Source organism: Odontesthes bonariensis, chromosome 12 (assembly GCF_027942865.1).
Source record: "Odontesthes bonariensis isolate fOdoBon6 chromosome 12, fOdoBon6.hap1, whole genome shotgun sequence".
NCBI lineage: Eukaryota > Metazoa > Chordata > Actinopteri > Atheriniformes > Atherinopsidae > Odontesthes > Odontesthes bonariensis.
This window is the reverse complement of record NC_134517.1, coordinates 14,371,871-14,392,367: the sequence shown is the minus strand read 5'-3', so window position 1 is coordinate 14,392,367 and position 20,497 is coordinate 14,371,871. Positions and strand designations below refer to the sequence as shown.

At 39.2% G+C, this 20,497-nt stretch overlaps 1 protein-coding gene across 1 annotated transcript in view; it reads right to left on the bottom strand.

The window, feature by feature from the left end:
- cerkl (CERK like autophagy regulator) overlaps window positions 1-20,497 on the bottom strand; it is a 57,496-nt gene that overhangs the window by 20,834 nt on the left and 16,165 nt on the right. The window contains exons 3-5 of the mRNA XM_075479183.1: window positions 16,002-16,232; window positions 1,347-1,478; window positions 754-817 (exon numbers count right to left, since the gene is read on the bottom strand). Of these exons, the coding sequence (XP_075335298.1) occupies window positions 754-817; window positions 1,347-1,478; window positions 16,002-16,232 (427 nt within the window). The remainder of the gene's footprint in view (window positions 1-753; window positions 818-1,346; window positions 1,479-16,001; window positions 16,233-20,497) is intronic.

Below are 20,497 nucleotides of genomic sequence, written 5' to 3'. Positions count from 1 at the left end.
TGTCTTATCTACACAACTTTTATATTTTCAGTCATGATTTCTATTTATTGTATTATTTAAAATCAACACAAGTAAAGTTTTGAATCTTAAAACCATGTGCTTCTGACATATCTTGGAAGTTTGCAAGTGTTTCAAAATGTTCTCTGCCATCTTCAATACATGTCACTGTAATGCAATGTGATACACATGTATTGTTTTCACACCTATGCCACATTCAAATACTTGAGTAACTGTTTTAGATATAAACTTTTTGTTTTGCATTTTTGTGAGGATACTTTTTTATCACATATACCGAAGTATTTATAAATATGCTGCATTTACTCTTATTAGGCCCTGTAACTATTTTTAAGCATTTTTAGATATTTCTGAGGTGATTTTGTCAGCCTCTTCAGCATAACAACAAATTGTATAGCTGTGCGTGTACGGGGCTCAGATGGAAGTTTGTTTTTTATGACATAAGTGTTGCATCTACATGACTGTAGGGGGAGCCAAAGAGCAGAATATTGTTAAATTCTCAAGTGATGCTATAAGCATAACAGATGTTTTTACGGTACATGTCTTACTAGCCCAAGTATGTAGTCCATGACTCGATGACTCGATGTACATGAAGAAAAAAAAACTGAATATCAAAATAACCAACATGTTTTGCATAATTCTCCAAGAAAAGTTAAAGTAGGAAATTAAAATTTTCCTGTGAAAAGAGCACTCATCCAAAACAAAGTGCGAGATAAGAAATAAGAGAAAACAACTAACCCATCAAATTCATCCAGTTTGCATTCCTTCATCACTGAGAGACCGTGCCCCTTCTTATCAGTTACTGGAGAGACAGACAGTAAGAAAGAAAGATAAAAGCAGAAAGGGGGGAAATGAGTGGAAAGCAGATGGAGAGACATTGAGATGGACAGAGATAAAGTGTTCATGCGTGTGTGTGGTCAGATGTACACAAGTGTGTGTTCGATAGCTGCCAAAAAAAAAGTGGGACAACGGATATCACACCATCTGCTGAGAGGAGGAAGAGGAGGAAGAGGAGTAACCATGAGAAAAGAGGAGTGGGGAGAAAACAACAGAGGAGAGGAGAGCAGAGGAGAGGCTGTGTCCCTCTGTCACAACAGATGGGCTAAGCTCCACCCTCTGTATCAGGTTACCTAGCAACCAGAAACTCCCATTATCTCTGACCTTTGGACCTCCATGTGCACACATACACTCGCACAGATTTCATATCGTCCTCTTGCAACAGTTCTATCAACCTGAAATAAAGTTGTATTACATTACACGTGACAAAAATTAATAAATAAACCTGCTTTTCCTAATTTGCTGTAGGTAGATAAATACATGGATGGACTGACCTGTGATGTCAGTGCGGATGTCAGCCATCTTGAAAAGAGGAGCCACATGTTCTCTGTAGATGTGCACAGCCTCCTTTTTGTGGCTGCTGGGGTTGATAAACACCTTCAGATACCTGGGACGCCTGCTGAACCCTGCACACACATCAACACATCCACCATGAGCAGCTCCATCACTGGCATCAGGCTGAGGTTAAAAAAGCATAAAACAGAGGACAGTCTATGCAGTGAATTGCTCTGATTTAAGACATGCTGGCAAGGCAGCTCACATGTCTAAAATCACATTTCAGACATTTCAGACATTTCAGACACTCCCCTGGAATTACTCATTTGCGTCACAGGGAGCAGTCAAAGAGCATGTTCACTGTGGGTGTTAAAATGTGTGTTTGAATGCAAACACAAACAATGTTCAGATGTAATCGGAACAATATCTGAATGTTTCTGAACTACATCTGAATGTGACTGTTTATATTTTCACCTTTTTCTATTCTTACCATGTCATGCAAATATCAAATTGTAACACTTTTAACACTTGAATTTCCCTTCATTTGTGTATTGTTGTTATTTATGTCTGTTTTTGAGTATTTCAGTCGTATAAAATAACGACAGCAGACCATTGTATTTGCGGATTTTTCTTATTTATGATGAATTAGTTGTACATGACCACTGTCTCACCAATAGGTTACTAAAGACCAAACTGTTTGGAACACAATAAACTCTTGAATATAAAAAACAAATCAGCTTTGAATTGTAAAACTTGTATTTGATTCTGTAAAAACACAACTCTCTATGAAACTAACAATTGTGTTAGTTTCGTAGCCCGTCTTGCCAACAGCCAATATGGCAGATGAGTTGACGTATCGCAGCAATGGGCTGAGGCTGTCAATGAGGCATCGACCTACGTGTTTATGTCTATGGTCTGAACTATATACAGCTTTTTTCTTTTGGCAGTGTATCTGTCAATGTGTCCTGAGCCACATTTGCAGCCCGCCCGCCCAACAAACATGTATTTAGACGTTGAGAAACAACTATATATTGGCTATAACTATATTGCCAACTATATATAACTATATATAGTCCTGTTCCAGTTAGAGTAACTTTTCTAAGTTATGCATCTGACTGACCAAAAGATTGTTTTTATTCAAATGTAACTGCATCTTAGGAATTTGAATCAATTTGAATATGAGTAGTGCAGGAGTTTCTTTGGTCTGAAAAAAAAAAAATTCTGGTTCCATCCACTCAAATGTGAGGATTTGCTGCTTTTCTTTGATTGGTGTCATTCTACATTAAATACTATTAGTTGTCCACAGTTTTTTCTGTCAACCTGGCTTTTTTCAGGGGTGAATCTCAAGATTTGCAAATACTCTGTTTTGAGTTATTATTGGCTAAATTGAAACAGATATTGAAACATTAATCTTTATTCCAGACAATAGCCAACACTGGTACTAAAACTGACCAAAAATAAAGTTCTGTTTTCATCCCTGACATTGAACCGTTGAACACATGTAAAGAACTATGTCTTATGGTTTAATGTCCTATATGTGAACTAATTTGGATCAGAAATCAGAACTTTTTGAATCAGCACAAGTCTGGAGAGATGAATAAATACAGTACACACCTGCACACAATTCCAAAATGTGAACATGGCCTGTTAGATGAAGCATATTTAGAATATTATTTTGTCCAACATGAGATGATATGTGTGTGGTTTTATAGTGTGAACTCCAAAATACACACACAGACCCCCTGTATAGCACATCATTAGGCAGATTTAGAGACCGCATTATAAATCCCCATAGACTCGTTCAGATCAATACACACACCCCAGCTCCATTATCCAGCTCATGACTATAATCTGCTCCCAAATGGCTGTGACCTCGCCCTGTTAATGACCCCTCATGCACACACAAAGTGCACCTCCTACCATCATTCCACCCTACAGTTCTGACCGGGTTCTCCGGAGATCCTGTGAGGAGCCACCCGACACCTCCACCACCCTTTTCTTTACTGGACACCCACCATTTCAAAAAGCTCCACCCCACTGTTACCCTGAAAACACAGCTCTAACCCAGCTGCTGCAGTTTAAGAGAAATTTTATTTCTAATCTGGTTTACAAGTGTCACATCTTTCGGAATATTAAAAGATACTTGCAGCTGCTCTTTGTTCAAGGAGCACTGATAGTATTAGGAGTCATGGTGGTGGGTAAGGCACCCAAACTATATTAGTTTTGGGACCCTATTCTGTTATTGTTATTATTATAATTATTAGCATGATTATCATTATTACTATTAGCATTATAAGTGGCTTTTCAGAGTCTCCCTGTTTTTAAAAGAAAAATTTGTGTGTGGTCATGTGTGTGCTGTATGGCTCTGATATTTCAGTGGAAGTAATGACTTATCAATACATTATATCAAACCTGATATTGACTGGAAGGAGCATTTTTACTTACTTCATAATTTGTAACACTTCATTTGACAACATCACTCACTCTTTACATCAACGTAACTTGACCACATAACTTTGTTTACTAAATCTATAACCCTTACAGGCCATCTAACCCTCATCTAACTTCTTTATGTCAGAACAATAAATTGTTTAGTGAATTAGAGAACAGAGGTTTACTTTACAACTTGAACTATAAGACTTATGGACTTGCTTCTCATTCACTTCGAAATCGTTGCCAAATTGAACTCCAGATTGGTTGCTTTGCTTTTCTTGTAAAGTGAAAGTGCTCAGCTTTTTAGGCAGCAGTGCAGGAGCTGACTGATCAAAAGAACTTGACGTTTCATGTGTGTGATCTCGTAACTGATACAATTCTAAATGCCACCCATGCCCCACGTCAAGCGTTTTCCATCATGTAGAAGTGAATCCCGCCTAAGACAGACAACATTTGTCCCTTTCATATTGATAATAATCTTGTATTCCAAGTGGATTTATGGAGTTTATTGTAATAAACACAAAATTTCCATTGCCATGAATACTGTAAGACGTAGATGGGTCGAGGATGAGAAATCGTTTCCAAATTTTTAAGATAGATGTGTATATTGCCTTTGAATTTGTAGAATTTTAGAGTCCAGTAAGGAAAAGGTGCATCAGCAAAAGTTTTTGCACCACAAGAGACTTAAGCTTGGTTAACTTTTGCCAGTCTCTCAGACCTTCACCAGCTATGTTCGTAGTCATTGTTGGAGGAGGTGATTTATATTTCTGAGCTTCATAAATACTTGGATCCTTGAAACTTTAGTCTTGTTTAGACTGCAGGAACTTTCCACAGGGACGAGGAACCTTTTGAGTCTATGTGAGATATTTTACACCTTTTACTTTTAATGCCCAGTGTTTGAAACGCATATATCAACCTAAATAGGATTCTGTCTATCGAAAAGAAAGTCTCACAGGAGATGACATCATTCAATTTGTTGATATGTTTCTTAGAAGAAAGGCAGACAGACACATAGATGGAAAGAGGTCAAGTATCCATTAGATCATCTCCGAGGTTCAATCAGTTGCAGGTTGCTTTGGAGCCGCTGAAATGTTACCATGGTAAACAATCCCAGTGTTGTCAAAGAAGAGTGTTGAGTTTCCGACAGAGGACTTATGGCTGGGCTGGTGAACGTTGTTGACGAAAACAGATTCCCTCTGAGGTCAGTGACACTTAAACAAGCGCTTAAACATGAAATAATCTAATCACCAAAAAAGGATAACTAGCAATTATCACTGAGTTTAATGTAAAAATAAACATTCACTGGTTCCTTTTTTTTGTTTGTTTTTGTTTTATTTCTGTTTTGTAAGAATGAACTGAATACATTTGAGGTTTTCACTGTGAGATAAAACTAACTTTTTGAAAAATGTCACATGGCAATTTATAGACAGTAAAATACATCATGAAATAATATAATTAGTACTTTTAGCCAAAGTTTGAGTTTTTAGAAAGGATGCATTAATATATCCGCCTAATATTGGTATCCAATATTCAGTTTGATGACTACAATTCGTCCATCTGCAAATAAGATAACATCAGCTGGCGCCAGTTACCAGTATTTGCATTCGTATAGTAGCATTGACTTTGCCTTGAGACTGAAAATATTTCTTTATCATTAACTTTATCGTGCATAAAAAGATTTTATTCAGCCATGCAAGTTGGGAAAAGTTATTGAGTTGGTAGTGGTTCAATAGGCCCAAAAGTGTTATGGATTTTTTTTTCGCTTTTTGACAAAGAAAGAATCTTTTTAGGTGAAAGGTTAAAAAGTGTTTTTTGATACATTAATGAAATAAATGAAATAACAAAATTCATTAATTAATTCATTAATGATTTCATGCTCATTTAAAGATGTGACGAAAGGCTAAAACTCCTTAAAACTGTTGAGCATTTTCATTTACAATACGTCACTGGTTTGCAAGTCCCAAGTCAAATCCAAGATTCCAAGTCAAGTCAAGATGTGGAAGTCCAGAGTCAGGTCCAAGCCAAATATTACATTTTCAGTCAGGTCCTTATCAAGCCAAATGTCTAATTCAAGTGAAAAATGATAATAAATCATTTGCATCAATAATAACTGTTAAAAGGTGCATTTATTTGCCAATATAAGTAGTAAGTGCAACTGAACTTGATAAAAAATGCTGGGGTTGCATTTAACAACAAATTATAACCCAGGACTACAGAAAAAGCCTCCATTATTAAACTGGCAAGCTACAAATCATAAAAATAGCTTACAATACCTAGCCATTAAGCTAATGTTAACTACCCACTAAACACAGTGACTGCTTTGACTTACTGTTCTTTTATGTTTATGCATTTGGCAGACACTTTTATCCAAAGCAACTTACACTCATATCCCATGTAGTCAGGTAGAGTAAGGGGGTCTTGCCTAAGGACCCCTACTGGAGGAAGTACCTTTCATGTTTCATATTTCTAACATCGTTAAAACAAATATAAGAATGCCCAGAATTTCACAATTAGTGCATTAGTGCATCGGTCCATCGGTGCTGGAGAATAAGGTTTGGTACATTGGTTTGAGATTGGGACTCTGCACGTGTGCACGTGGTTCTATTCATACTACTTTTTGGGTCAGCTGGGCCAAAGCTTCTTATGTAATGGCAGGTGATCGTCTTCTTCATCTGGTGTGTTTTATTTTTTTTTAATATCACTCTAGGTCCATGCGTAGTCTGCATGCTCAGTCCACGGCGGACTGTTGCAGATGACGAAATTTGCATCACACAGGCCTAAGAGCCTGAACAGACGCAAAAAATGAATTGACTTGAGGTGTCTACAGCCATTCTTACAGCTATGTGACAATGTGTTTATGTCACATGGTGCTCTGAGCTCAACGCTAACCTCAGGAAACCAACATACTCACAGTAAGATATCATCAAGAAAAACTGTTCATGATCATAGTTTAGAATGTCAGTTTATTAATATTTGTCAACTCACAGCTGAAACTGGTGGATATATAAATAGTTTTGCAGATATTTAGTCGTAAAGTTATAGATAAACAAATTGGAATTTTGATGAGGATTTTCTAATCTTCCTGACATCAACATGAACATCAGCATAAAAATAAATTGCATTTCATCCCATATTTGGCAAAGAAATAAAATAAAGGCACAGATAATTAAAGGCAGTGGGAAAAATAATCTGGATTGAAGTCTGCCAAAGGGTTGCTGAGATATTTCAGTCAGTACCAAAATGGTGAACTGACTGGCCATATATCAAAACTCACATCCCAAGAGGCACCTGTGGATGAATGGTAGTGAAAGCTGACATTTTGGACTGATCACAACTCCCGTTCACATGACAGAGTGACCCTTGAGCCAAATGCTGCTTTTAGTATGTGTAAGTGGACGTAAGAGCCACGGTAGTATTGATTGGGAAAAAAAACAACAGCATTAAAACCCTTTAAATTCCCCTCTGATGCGAGTGCAGTAACTCTTTGGCATATAGATAAATCACGGCCAGCAGTTGTTTTTTTTCTTTCAATGTTTGAGTTGCACTAAAACAAAGTCAGTGTCCAAATGTTTGACCTTCATTTGAGCTGTGAATGCGCCCTGCTTTACAATAAAAGTTTGTTTCCTGACAAACTAATAAAGCAATCAAACTGAATATGAAAGAGAGGAAGAAAGGTAGACAGCCTACTCTCATCGAGTCTCTATGGATACACTCTGTTTTACAGACACACCAGTTAATATTCAACACAGAGCTGCATACACACACAAAGAAGGAGTCATAAAGTGGTTTATGGAGACATCATCAGAATGATCCCTCATGTGAAGAGACAAACCAAAAGACAAAAATAATACAGTTCAGTCTTTGCTGCGCATTGGAACTTATTTAAAAAAAAAGATTATGCAACTATGTGCAAAAACTGTGCTGTTCTCTTTCTGTTTTCTTTCATTCATTGTTGTAAGCAGATTATCTCAGTGGTTTTGGATGGTCGGTCATATGAAATAAGACATCAGAAGATCATGGGTGTTAAGACATTGTTCGAATTTTTTTTTCGTTTCAAATTCATAGACCTATCTATTAGAGTTACTTTAATGAGCTAACTTTGTGTGGGGGGTCGTTGTAGATGCAAGTATAGCTTAATTAACTGCACAGATGCGTCAAGTTACTTGAATGGTGATTTTTTTTTCAGATGACGCTTCAGTCGTAAAAACAGGATTTTATTATAGCAGTCGATTGGCAATGCCTCAAGTGACCCCCAAGTTGACAAATAGTCTTAATGGTCTGCTTTTCTGTCACAGTTTTGGATGCATTTAGCAGTCAAAAGAAACAGAAAATATGTGAATGAGAGCAGTTTTATTTGAGAATTTGACTGTAAAATATACACTTATGCTGTACCGTTCTCACAAATAGATGGAAACAGATGGAACTTTAGAGCATGTACGGAGCACCTACACCAGTAGTTGAGTATATATATATATATATATACACAGGAGTGATTCAAACCGGGTGTCGTAGTTCAGTTTTGAGAATCTCCATTTTGAAAGTGAATGCTTTTAAAAGTCCTCTTTGTTTGCATTTGCACATTGTTTACTTATATAATACGACCAGACACAAGTTATTTGTTTACAGCAAAAACATGAACAAGTATTCAGGAAAAATACGCATTTGCTTCTGCATTATCATCCTAACAGTGGTGGCTCAACACCTCCATAAAACCAGGTTTATGTTACAAGATTTTAAGCCTGATTTTCACATACTGTAACAGACTTCATGTGTGAAAGTGATGGCATATGAATACTGGCACAAACACAGACATACAGCTAAGTCAAAGATTAGTGGAATAAGAAAAGACTAACAACACAATTCACCCAGAGAACTATCAAGACACCTGTTGGCCTTGGTGAGCTCGGTTTGGCAGCCCTGAGAGTTTCACCGCCACCTCCAGCCTGTCAGTGTGTTGAGCTGTTAAACAACTGCAATCTATCCTGTTGCCATCTGACTGCATTTATTAAAATGGTCTCTATACAGCATGCTTGCCTTTTGTGACTCCGACTGCTATTCATGTTCTGCACAGCATTCTGCAGCTGCCTCACACAGCAAATGGCACAGAATAACGCTCTGGAAAAAGGAAGTGGCTGCTCTGCTCACCATTGTGCAACTGAATGTTCAAACCTAAAGGTTAAGAAGTGGTGGTGGTGTCGGCAGTGGCGAGACTGCCTGCTCTGCGACACCAGGATTCACACAACAATATGCTTTTCACGCTGACCTCTGCCTGGAAAATAGGCTTAATGGCCGCACAGCAGCAGAGCAACTGACTTTGTTTACACACACACACACACACACACACACGCACACAGGCACACACCCCTCCAGCGCAGTGTGCAAAGTCACAAAGGCCATCAGAGTTTGATGTGCAGTGTGACCACTCGAGCTGACGCACAATCTGTGAGCCATTTACGTGTGTAAGTTTGAGGCCAAAGACACACTCTTGAAGAAGTTGTGATTTTGCTGCAGGGCCTCATGGGTAATCTGGTTTGATGGACAGACAGACGCACAGACAGACAGGTGACCAGCGATAACATGTCAGACTAATGCCATGGTGAAAGAGCAATGGTGGCTAGAGTGTCAACTCTGACTTTCTCATTTAACAAAAACTTGTAATGTCTCTGCCTGGGGTCGACATCACTGGACAAACAGAGCGGAGCTAAAATGTAAAGCACACTCTTGTGAATTAAATCCATAAACACAGCACTCTTACATTTCTTTTGTGTGTTAACTGTCAGCCAGGAACTGCCCACTACAGTGCACCTGGGAAACCAGCGCCTGGGAACATCAGTCTGCGGTAACGTCCAGGACTTCATTAAAAAGGTCCTGATAGCAGGTGGTTGTGTTGCTGACGAAGTTGGATTATTTCTGAAGAAGTTACCCAATTTTTTATGAAGCTGACCTAATACCAAAAAAGGTTTAGCCCAAATATGGCCCATAATCGGCCTTGAGTGTGACGCCTGTGCTACGTTGAGCCACAGAACCACCCAAAAGTGTCCCAAATCTGTATTTTCTTTGCAAATTTGGGACACTTTTGGCCTTTATGTCATAACCATGCAAAAGCTGGCTTATGACGTTTGAGCCACATTTAGTCCAAATGACATCTACTAATGCCCTAACTGATGCATAAGTGCCAAAGTAGCCAAGATGAGGCCCAAATATGTCTGCTTTTTATTGTATTTTTTACAAACGGATTAACGTGTTAACATGTTGGCGAGCAGCTGCCTTATTTCGTCCTTACTGTAAAATTATTCATCAAACAGACAGCACAATTAACTTAAATCTGAAGCCACATTTGTTTCCACCTGATAAGGCCAACACTGACATTTTTTCTGGGGAAAAAAAGTATATTTCTAAATGTTCCATATTCATCTCCAGATAGTCTTCAGTTTATTAAGATTATTAGCATTCTTTTAACCCATTATGACCTGAGGAATTATATGTGTTTTTATATGTCTAAAATATTTTCAAGACACACAAATAACCTTTTTTTTTATTAATAAACATAAGGGAAAAGCCAATATGATAATAAAAATTGAAAGTTGAGCCTCTCTATTGGTTTTTACTTCATAGAATAACAGAAGACTGGAGATAACTGATTTATATGTTTTACAAAGTACAAATAGACTAATTCAACACAACTGTGTCTTCATCAAAGTGGACACAGAAGACAAGTAATTATATTCAATCTCTCTCACAGGTGTGCATGAGCCATTGAAAAGGGAGTTGAAGCCTTTTTAGAAAACCAAAACGAGGATGGAGTTTTCATATAATAAACATTCACATAACAAACAAACAAGACAATTCTTTTTTTATGCCGAAGGGCTCTACTGTATTTAGTGTGGACCCAGTAAGCCTCTTTGTGAAGCTTACATGTTTGTTTTCGTTGCATCTTTTGCAGTGACTTTAGATGCCAATAAATAAAAGAGTTTAGTGGATATTTTTAAGCTTTTCAGAAAACCCTCTGGATTTTTTTAAACAAAGCTTTAAGTTCTGAAGAGTAATGAAACACTTTTCTGCTGGTCCATTCAATGGGAGCTTTGAAATGACAAGCAAAACATTCAAACTGGCAAAAAACTAAGTAAGGAGTTGGAATAATCTACACAGTTTTGTTAAAAATGAAAGAAACAAGCACAACTTCTACAATAGAAAGATAAATCTTGGTGCAGCAAAAAGGAAATAACTTCAGGTTTATGCAATATATTTATTTGCCTTGCTTCTCATAGTTAGATTTAATTTCTTAACCAACTCTAGTTACTAGACTTCACCTTAGCGCTTGTGAATGAATCGGAGGAATATGGTTTAAATGCTATGAAGACTAGTGGGATGCACATACGTGTTCATGTAGACAGTATTTCAGCTAATCTCTCTTGCAGACAACATGATTCAACTGCTGACAGCTTGTTGGTAAGTACTGCTGAACATATTCACGTTTGTGTGTGTAATCTGAGTGTCTTCTTTCCGGTGGATTAGCAGATTAGCTTTCCTGTCTGATGTAACTGTGACTCACTTCATTAAACCAAGTGTTGAACAGGCTGATGGAAAACATTACAATTTTAATCAGAACAGCTAGCATCGCTTCTGATTAACAACTAGCTAACCACAAGGAGCACAATGGTGCAAATGGAAGCCATTCAAAGAGATAAAGCATTCATAAGTGTAGGTTTTATATCCCAGTGAGACTCTTACGGTGCTGCTGTGCTGACTAATCGTTTTTGCCAGGAGTAGAGTTCGGAAAATGTTGAAAAAGGTTTAAACTCACTATTTTATATAAAGCAGTAGAATGTTTCATAATTAATCCCTGGTGTGTGAGTATGGGGTGGTGACCACCTGTGACCTTTTGCACCTTTTATAATACTGATTTTGAAAATTAAATCTCTCACAAGTTTGTATACAGTCTAACATTTGAAAACTGCAAGAAATGTCATTAGTTTGCAGAAAATCAGTCCTTAAGCCATTTTATTGGATAGGATTTAGACCTGATTAAAGGTTATTAAAACTCATTGTATGAGGACATGAATATGTAACATATGTAGAGAGTTGTTGAACAACAATAGAAGAAAAAAGGACCCTCTATATGGTTACAATGAAACTCTGGACAAAATTCCACCAATTCAGCTGATGAGATGCTGTAATTCTGTTTCCAACAAAGTAGCATTTGCGACACTGCATCCTCAGAGATGCACAGCTAGCTGCATCCTCAGAGATGCACTGCTGCACCCTCAGAGATGCACTGCTGCATCCTCAGAGATGCACTGCTGCTGCATCCTCCTCAGAGATGCACTGCTGCATCCTCAGAGATGCACTGCTGCACCCTCAGAGATGCACTGCTGCATCTTTAGAGATGCACTGCTGCTGCATCCTCCTCAGAGATGCACTGCTGCTGCATCCTCCTCAGAGATGCACTGCTGCATCCTCAGAGATGCGCTGCTGCTGCATCCTCAGAGATGCACTGCTGCTGCATCCTCAGAGATGCACTGCTGCTGCATCCTCAGAGATGCACTGCTGCTTCATCCTCAGAGATGCACTGCTGCTGCATCCTCAGAGATGCACTGCTGCTGCATCCTCCTCGGAGATGCACTGCTGCATCCTCAGAGATGCACTGCTGCATCCTCAGAGATGCACTGCTGCTGCATCCTCAGAGATGCACTGCTGCTGCATCCTCTTCAGAGATGCACTGCTGCATCCTCAGAGATGCACTGCTGCTGCATCCTCCTCAGACATGCACTGCTGCTGCATCCTCAGACATGCACTGCTGCTGCATCCTCAGAGATGCACTGCTGCTGCATCCTCAGAGATGCACTGCTGCTGCATCCTCAGAGATGCACTGCTGCTGCATCCTCAGAGATGCACTGCTGCATCCTCAGAGATGCACTGCTGCTGCATCCTCCTCGGAGATGCACTGCTGCATCCTCAGAGAGGCACTGCTGCTGCATCCTCCTCGGAGATGCACTGCTGCATCCTCAGAGATGCACTGCTGCTGCATCCTCAGAGATGCACTGCTGCATCCTCAGAGATGCACTGCTGCTGCATCCTCCTCGGAGATGCACTGCTGCATCCTCAGAGATGCACTGCTGCATCCTCAGAGATGCACTGCTGCATCCTCAGAGATGCACTGCTGCTGCATCCTCAGAGATGCACTGCTGCATCCTCAGAGATGCACTGCTGCATCCTCAGAGATGCACTGCTGCTGCATCCTCAGAGATGCACTGCTGCTGCATCCTCTTCAGAGATGCACTGCTGCTGCATCCTCAGAGATGCACTGCTGCTGCATCCTCCTCAGAGATGCACTGCTGCTGCATCCTCCTCAGAGATGCACTGCTGCATCTTCAGAGATGCACTGCTGCTGCATCCTCCTCAGAGATGCACTGCTGCATCTTCAGAGATGCACTGCTGCGCCAGCTCTGTGGTCGTGTCGACCTTAAGTGGGTTTGGTGTGAACTAACACAGATACTTTAACCAATGAATATCAACATTTTCAATCTGGAAACGTTGAAATGAAAACAAACACAGCGAATCAAATTTGAGTAAAGGTGTTTGGATTTCAGACAACAATATATTACCATGAAAACAGCCTGACCAGAAAGATATGAACCAGAAATTTAACAACAGCAGATGAAGCTTCTGAAAAGCCTCATGACTCAAGATGAATTGATTTAGTCTCATATTTGATTACATTTGGTCAAATACACAGACATGTGCAGGATCATTTGTGAACAGTGTCACACCGCGGTGAGGTCAAGAGGGTTTTTGTCTCATCTCCATGTCATGTCTCGTCATTTCCTGTTTTATTTTGAAATATTAACTCTCCCTCTCGTTGAAGGCGGATTCATGCTTCAGACTCAAAGCCTCTGACGCTCGGACGCAGAGCCTCTGCGAGCGTCAAAATCTTGACCACTCCCCCACGCAGAGGCTCTGCGCGCGTTCTCGTGCACCTCAGAAAAATCCTGACTACGCGACAGACGCACGCAGACCACCAACGGAAGTGCGCAGACAAAAGCGGCTGTGATTGGTCCTCGGTGTGAATTTCCGGTTGTCTGTGTGGCTTCCTCCTTTGCATTTTCCCCAACTCCAATAAAATAAGCTGTTCTTCTTCGATGTCGAGCAACTCCAGATCCATTTCTTGCATACACTTTTTTTTTTTGAAAGATAAACACTTCCGCCGGCGCCGCCGAAGTTCTCGTCACCGCCCACCGAAATTCTCGCGAGGGGAAACTGCTGTGCGTCCCGAGAAATTCCAGACCGAGGTTGCAGAACCATAACATGAAAAGTGGTTCGCGACCAGAGCAAAGCAACACGTCAAGACGATAGACGCAGAACTATAATCTGCCCTTTAGGGTCACTTGCCCTTCCTCTCGTGTCTGATTGTCGTGTGAATGATTCCACCTGTTCCCTATTATCACTGTTGGCATAAGAGTCTGCGTCTCCCCTTGTCTTCTGCTAGTGTGTTGTATCAGTTGGTCTTACGTGCATCACTCTCGCCTGTTCCAAGCCTTTTCCAAGCCTTTTCCAAGCCTTTTCCAAGCCTTTTCCAAGCCTGTTCGAAGCCTGTTCCAAGCCTTTTCCAAGCCTGTTCCAAGCCTGTTCCAAGCCTGTTCCAAGCCTGTTCCAAGCCTTTTCCAAGCCTTTTCCAAGCCTTTTCCAAGCCTGTTCCAAGCCTTTTCCAAGCCTTTTCCAACGCTGTTCCAAGCCTGTTCCAAGCCTTTTCCAAGCCTTTTCCAAGCCTTTTCCAAGCCTGTTTCAAACCTTTTCCAAGACAAGTTCCAAGATTACCTTTTTGTTGTATCCTCGCCAAAAGAGAATTTTTGTTCTTGTTAACTTTGATAACATAGTTGTGCTAAAGTCCAGTTTAAGTTTTTCATAGCATTCTTGTTTTTCCTCCCAGTGGAGTGAGTTCTTGTTTAATACATTTTCATAGTGTAGTGCCTCCGATTTTTCAGGAGAGGTTATTTGTTTTTCCTCCGTAGCAGGAGTGATATTAAGTTAAAGTTAGATTTTGATAGTCCTTTTGTTTGTTCCTCCTTATAGTGGAGTGATTTCGATAAATTTTCATAGATGTACTTCTCTCATTTTGGGAGAAGTATATATATATATAATAATTAATAACTTCCATAGCCTGTTGTGTTTCGCCCTGGAGAGACTTGAGAACTTCTGCTTTTGGATATATCATCTCCTGCTCCTGCGTCCTCCACTCTTGGGTCTGACAAACAGCAATGTAGACTGTAACACCATATTAAAGAGTTCTAAAATGTTGCGTTATTTTGTGTTTTATGAAATACTGTTCAGGTTTTGGTTTCATTGTTGGGTTTTCTTGATGGCAGAGGATCCTGCTAACCTTCAGGTTTTTTGGAACGGTGCCTAGGTGAGCTGTCTCTATGTTCTGAAACGTGTTGTTTGTTCTGTGAGATGTTGTCATATGTTCTGTTTTTCTTGTGAAATTTTGTGTTTTGTAAAATGTTGTCGCATTTTATATTCTACTGTTGTGGCTTTTCTGACACTTTGCTGCGTTTCTGGCTTTGCCGTTGTGTTTTGTTCAATATTGCGTTTTTAACCTAGGAGCCACCATAATCCAAAATCAACAGTTCTGCTTTAAGAATTATTATGTTGTTCCTCTGCCTGTTATTCTTTGTTTCTGGTATGACTGTAGATAATATTTAAGTTAGCCTTAGTAAAAATGTGATTTAAGTGGATTAACACTGGATGAATAAAGTTTATGAAAGAGGTATTACAGTTCCTTCTATCTATTGGATGGAGACAATGTCAGCATTGCTTAGCAGTGTGCATGTATAATCATCTTACTGGATGACATCCACAGAAACAATGAGCCATGTTTCCATTGTTACAGCTTATGTAACACAAACCGCCATACTTTCTATCAACCCGGATGTTCAATGAGTCCTTCAGAGTGAGGGACTCCACAGGGGAGTGGCGCTACAAACCTGTCATTAAATACCATCTCACTATGAGGACAGTTTTTCTTTTGATTTTTAGTGTCCACATTCAATAAAATTAATTTAGATAAAAATTTAATTTATATAGCACCAAATTACAACATATGTCCTCTCAAGGCACTTGTCCATGTGAAGCCTTTTCCAATACTAGTGGAAAATAATGAAAACCAAAGTCGCGTTTGTTGTGCTTACTCTTCACATTCATGATGAGCTCGGCATGTGTGTTACCTGTGAGCAGCTCCTTCAGAGTATTATACCAGATGTTTGTGTGTTCTGCAGAGGCATTGTGCAAGTGCAGTGTGTCCTCCTCCAGCTTCTGCCCTCTCCTCCTGCAGCAGAAGAGAGCCACGCCGAGCACGGGTCCGCCTGACTGCTGGCCCGCTGCTCGCCGCCGCTTCACTTTCACAGCGAACACATCCTGCAGCAGCACCACACCTGGCTGCAGCAGGCTCACTTCACCTGCAGAAAAAGTTAACACTCAGCATGTGAGCACAACATGCAAAACAAGACAAAAAGATGGGACAGACATGTCTCATGTGAATGTAGATCAGCTAAGGGCAGAGATGCAACTGATGTGTCTAATAGTGATGACGACTTCAATTCCTAAATGAATTAATCACTATATATTATGAGCTCTCAAACAGCCACCCCTCTAATTCAATCATATGATATATTATCATTTACTGTTAACAAGTAAATTATCACTTCTAATGAAAATAAACTGTTGCTTAGGAGTTTGAGTGCCACCAGTGTCAGTCAGTTAAAAGTAAATACTCACATTGCAACTGGTTACATAATCATTCATAGTCTTCATCACTAATGTATTAATCAGTGGAACACACAATGGCACCTGTCAAATCAATCAGTATAATCGGGATGGAATTCTAAAATCTGATTGGTCCACGTCAGAATAATCATTCAATCCTCTGAGAATAATGTCAGCAAAGCTCAGTCAGTACACTGAGTTACATAACACTCACATTTTATCCATGACATTCTTATTACAAGCCAAGCTGATACGTTGTCATCGAGTGAACTTGTTGACGGATTGTACACTTGCTTGACGCAATCAGATCTGCAGGGTAAGTACATCAAACTCCCAGCTATAAGCCATCCAGTTTTTGCTGCCCAGCCTTCTTCAAGTTCAAATCATGCTGCATTCCCTCCATCTCAGAATTAGGAAGTTCAAATTCTTTATTCTTGCTTTTGGAATCAACAGGAAATTCTCATTAGCAGCCAATAAATTCACCAAAGAAAGAAATTAGACTTATAATTGGCATTCTTTGTTTTTCTAATTTTACATTTGAAAGTTGGACATTCTCATTTGTCAATTATAAATCACCATCTACCACATTCTGGTTAAGAGAAGACCAGATAAGCAACACAGGGGAACTGACTGATAGTTAAGCCTCGGTTTTAGGGAGCTGGTATGTAAAGGAGAAAGTACTATGTGAGTTTTGACTGGATTCTCAAACTACCTGCAAGCCTCTACATTACCTCAGCCTCTTTATCCGTAGTGCAGTGTTTTAGCAATCTGTTAGTGATGGATTATGTGATTGGGTGATGCAGTGCGATGCAGTAACATATGCTACGCAAATTGACAAAATTGCACAATCGACTCAATGACGTTGGTGCGCCGCTGCAGCCTTAAATAAAAGGTTTATCTAAAGCAAAATACCTTCTTTGTCTGTCTAAGCTGAACTGCAGGGGAAGAATACTTACAAAAAGGTTCCAAAATAACATTAACTTTGCATCTGATAGAGCCCAATACTAAGTAATAAGATAAGGTATTCTTTTTTAATAACAGAATGAAAAGGAGGAATGACTACAATTGTAGAAATTTATTCAAGTGGACATACCAACACCTGACTGATGTTTTAAGATCAGTGTGGAAAATTAATTTAATCCCAAAACCAACATTTTTGGATCTATGTAGGCATTAATAATTTCTAAAAGTTCCAGGGATCATTTCCTTCAATAAACAACAACAACATCAAATTGTACGATAGTAAAATAACCCTTTTTAGTTGTATACTTGCCATTAAAATGGCTTTTATGGTGAATCTAAAACTGACTTCAGGGACAAAGAATCATTGGCAGATGGTAAACAGGCATGCATAGGAAAAACATATATCAATCCACTTGATATATGTGGATATATGTGGATCATCAATAATATTTAAATCCACTGAGGTTTTCTGTACAGGTTATCTATTCGGATTTAAAATTCCAACATTTTACAGCCTTGCTACAGAAAGTACACATTAGTGTTCAAAATACTGATTAGATGATGTAGCCTAAACCAAAGTGTGACCTATTCAATGTTTACATGTCAAAACTATCTACACCAACACACATGGTCTATTAAGATTCTGCAATGAGTCCTTCAAAAGAGTAGTATAAGAAAGAATCAGATTGTATAGATTGTATTTTGTTTTATGTTGTATCAAGGTATGGGTTAAAAGTTCTATTCCAAATTTAGAATGAAAAAAAAATACACACTGAGTCAACTTAAATGGGGATAGATGTTTCTGCTGGAAGGTATGAAAAGATCAATTAAGCTGCTGCTCTGTCAATATTGAGAAACTAACACTGTTCGATAATAACAGCAGTAAAATACAAACACACAAGCGAGCACCAGCAACAATTTGAAAGAGAGAGTAAACATCTCAGTGCTTACAGATACATCAGGAAATGGTTATAAATGATAGCTGATTAACCTCCTATCTACGAAACACCCTCCTGCTGTTATCAAACACCAGATACCCCTAACCAACCATCCTTGTCACCCCAGACAGCCCATCCTCCGTATGTCGAGGTCACAGTGTATTTATGGTGGTGGTCTGTTGCTGTGGTTGCTTCTTAATCCATGCACTGGTTTCAGTTAATGTACATCATGTTATTTCCATTTGATAAATCAGCACCTCTAATGATAAATCTTAACAGAAACACAGCAGTGTCTTCAGTTTTAAACACTATTACAAGTTCATTTTGTTGTGAAGCTGCTGCTACGTAAGTATGTCAACTTGATCTGAATGCTTATCTGCTTATGGTCATTTCAAATGTGAGAAAAAGAGTCTTTGTCTACATTTCCTTGCTAAGCAAAATTGGCATTTTGTCTTCCAGTTTGTTCAATTGATTTTGTCTGCAATAGTACTGCCTATAAAATCTGCAGTAATATTTTTTCTTAGAGACTATGAAGTATAAAACTGCAGCAAAAAAAACAAACCAAAAACAGCAATGTTTTTTTATTTACCAAAATATATTTATTCTGATGTTATTGCATTTTTTAGGCTGCATCACTAAGTAGTTTGACTGCAGAAAGCCAGAATAACTGGTCTAGTCAAATCTAGGATTTCTAGAATGGTGCCATACTAGTGGAACCCTGCTTTTTATATATTTTTCTGAACTGATTTTGATGGTGTGCTGCTGTAGTGATTTTAGCTGGTAATTCTGGCAATTATTTACATCTTTTACTATGCATAACCATGGCAACAGAAAAGTTGTTTCTTTTGTGTGAGTAGCCGGCTGCGCTTTCCAAAGCCCCAGTGATGGCTGGAATAAGACCCCAAATCCAGATGAATTGATGAGGAGACGCCGAAGATCCAGTTAAGGAACAAAATGAAGAGGGAGAGGGAAGTTTGAACCATTTCTTCCTTTGATCATCATGGAAAACAGGAGATCAACTGCTGATAAAATGAATGAGCTTGGAGTCCTGACAAGATGAAGAAGGAATATAGGGAAGGTATCTTTGATTCATCAAGAAATGGCTGCAGGAATGACTAACATATCTCTACCAAGATTTCAGACTATTCAGTCAGATGGACACTGTAGAAAGAGAGGTAAAAATAAAGGATGAAGGGGTTCAATGCTTGTTAACAACAGATAAACAGAAAAGAAGCGTCTCTGAATGTCAGATGTTGAACCGTTGGCTGTGAGTTTCTGTTTATGCTGTCTACTGAGAGAGTTTACCTGACACTCATAGTGACAGCAAGTGTTTGCCAAGCTACAAAACAACAACCCAATCCATTCATGATGATCTTGACAAAGATTTTAATCACACCTTTCTCTGCTACACTTCAACTTTCCAAAAGTTTGTGAACTGATTAACTGATTTTCAAACAATTTTATATATTATTACAATTTTAATAATTTATTTTGCTATGTATTTATGTAAACATGTTTCCTCAGTTATTTATACTGCACTAATGCAATTTCCATTTGGGGATCAATAAAGTATTATTGAATTTAATTTTATTGAGTTGAACTGAACTGAATTTGATGTTTTTAGCCCAGTCGTTTTACTTAGCAAGGTACTCCATTACATGTTCTGATGCCTCTATTTATCTGGCGACTATAGCCGCATTCGCACTGTAGGAACCTTTGGCAGTTCCTATAACCTTTTCAGGAACGGGGCCGTTTTTTTCCCGCATTCGCACATACAGGAACTCGGGACCATCGACCAAAACAATATATACAAACAAAGTGATCTGGAGAAAGTGTCATTGCATAAAGTGGTATTGGGTAAAGTGACATTTGGCCACAGGACGCAGTGTTTCCACTGACCCTCTCTCGATCTGAGGTAGATGAATTAAACAGTCTGATGGCCACCGGCAGAAAGGACTTCTTCCAGCGTTAAGTCTTGCACAGGGGTGGAATGAGTCTGCTGCTGAAGGTGCTTCTGCACGAGGTAAGCACCTGGTGGAGAGGGTGAGTGTTGTTGT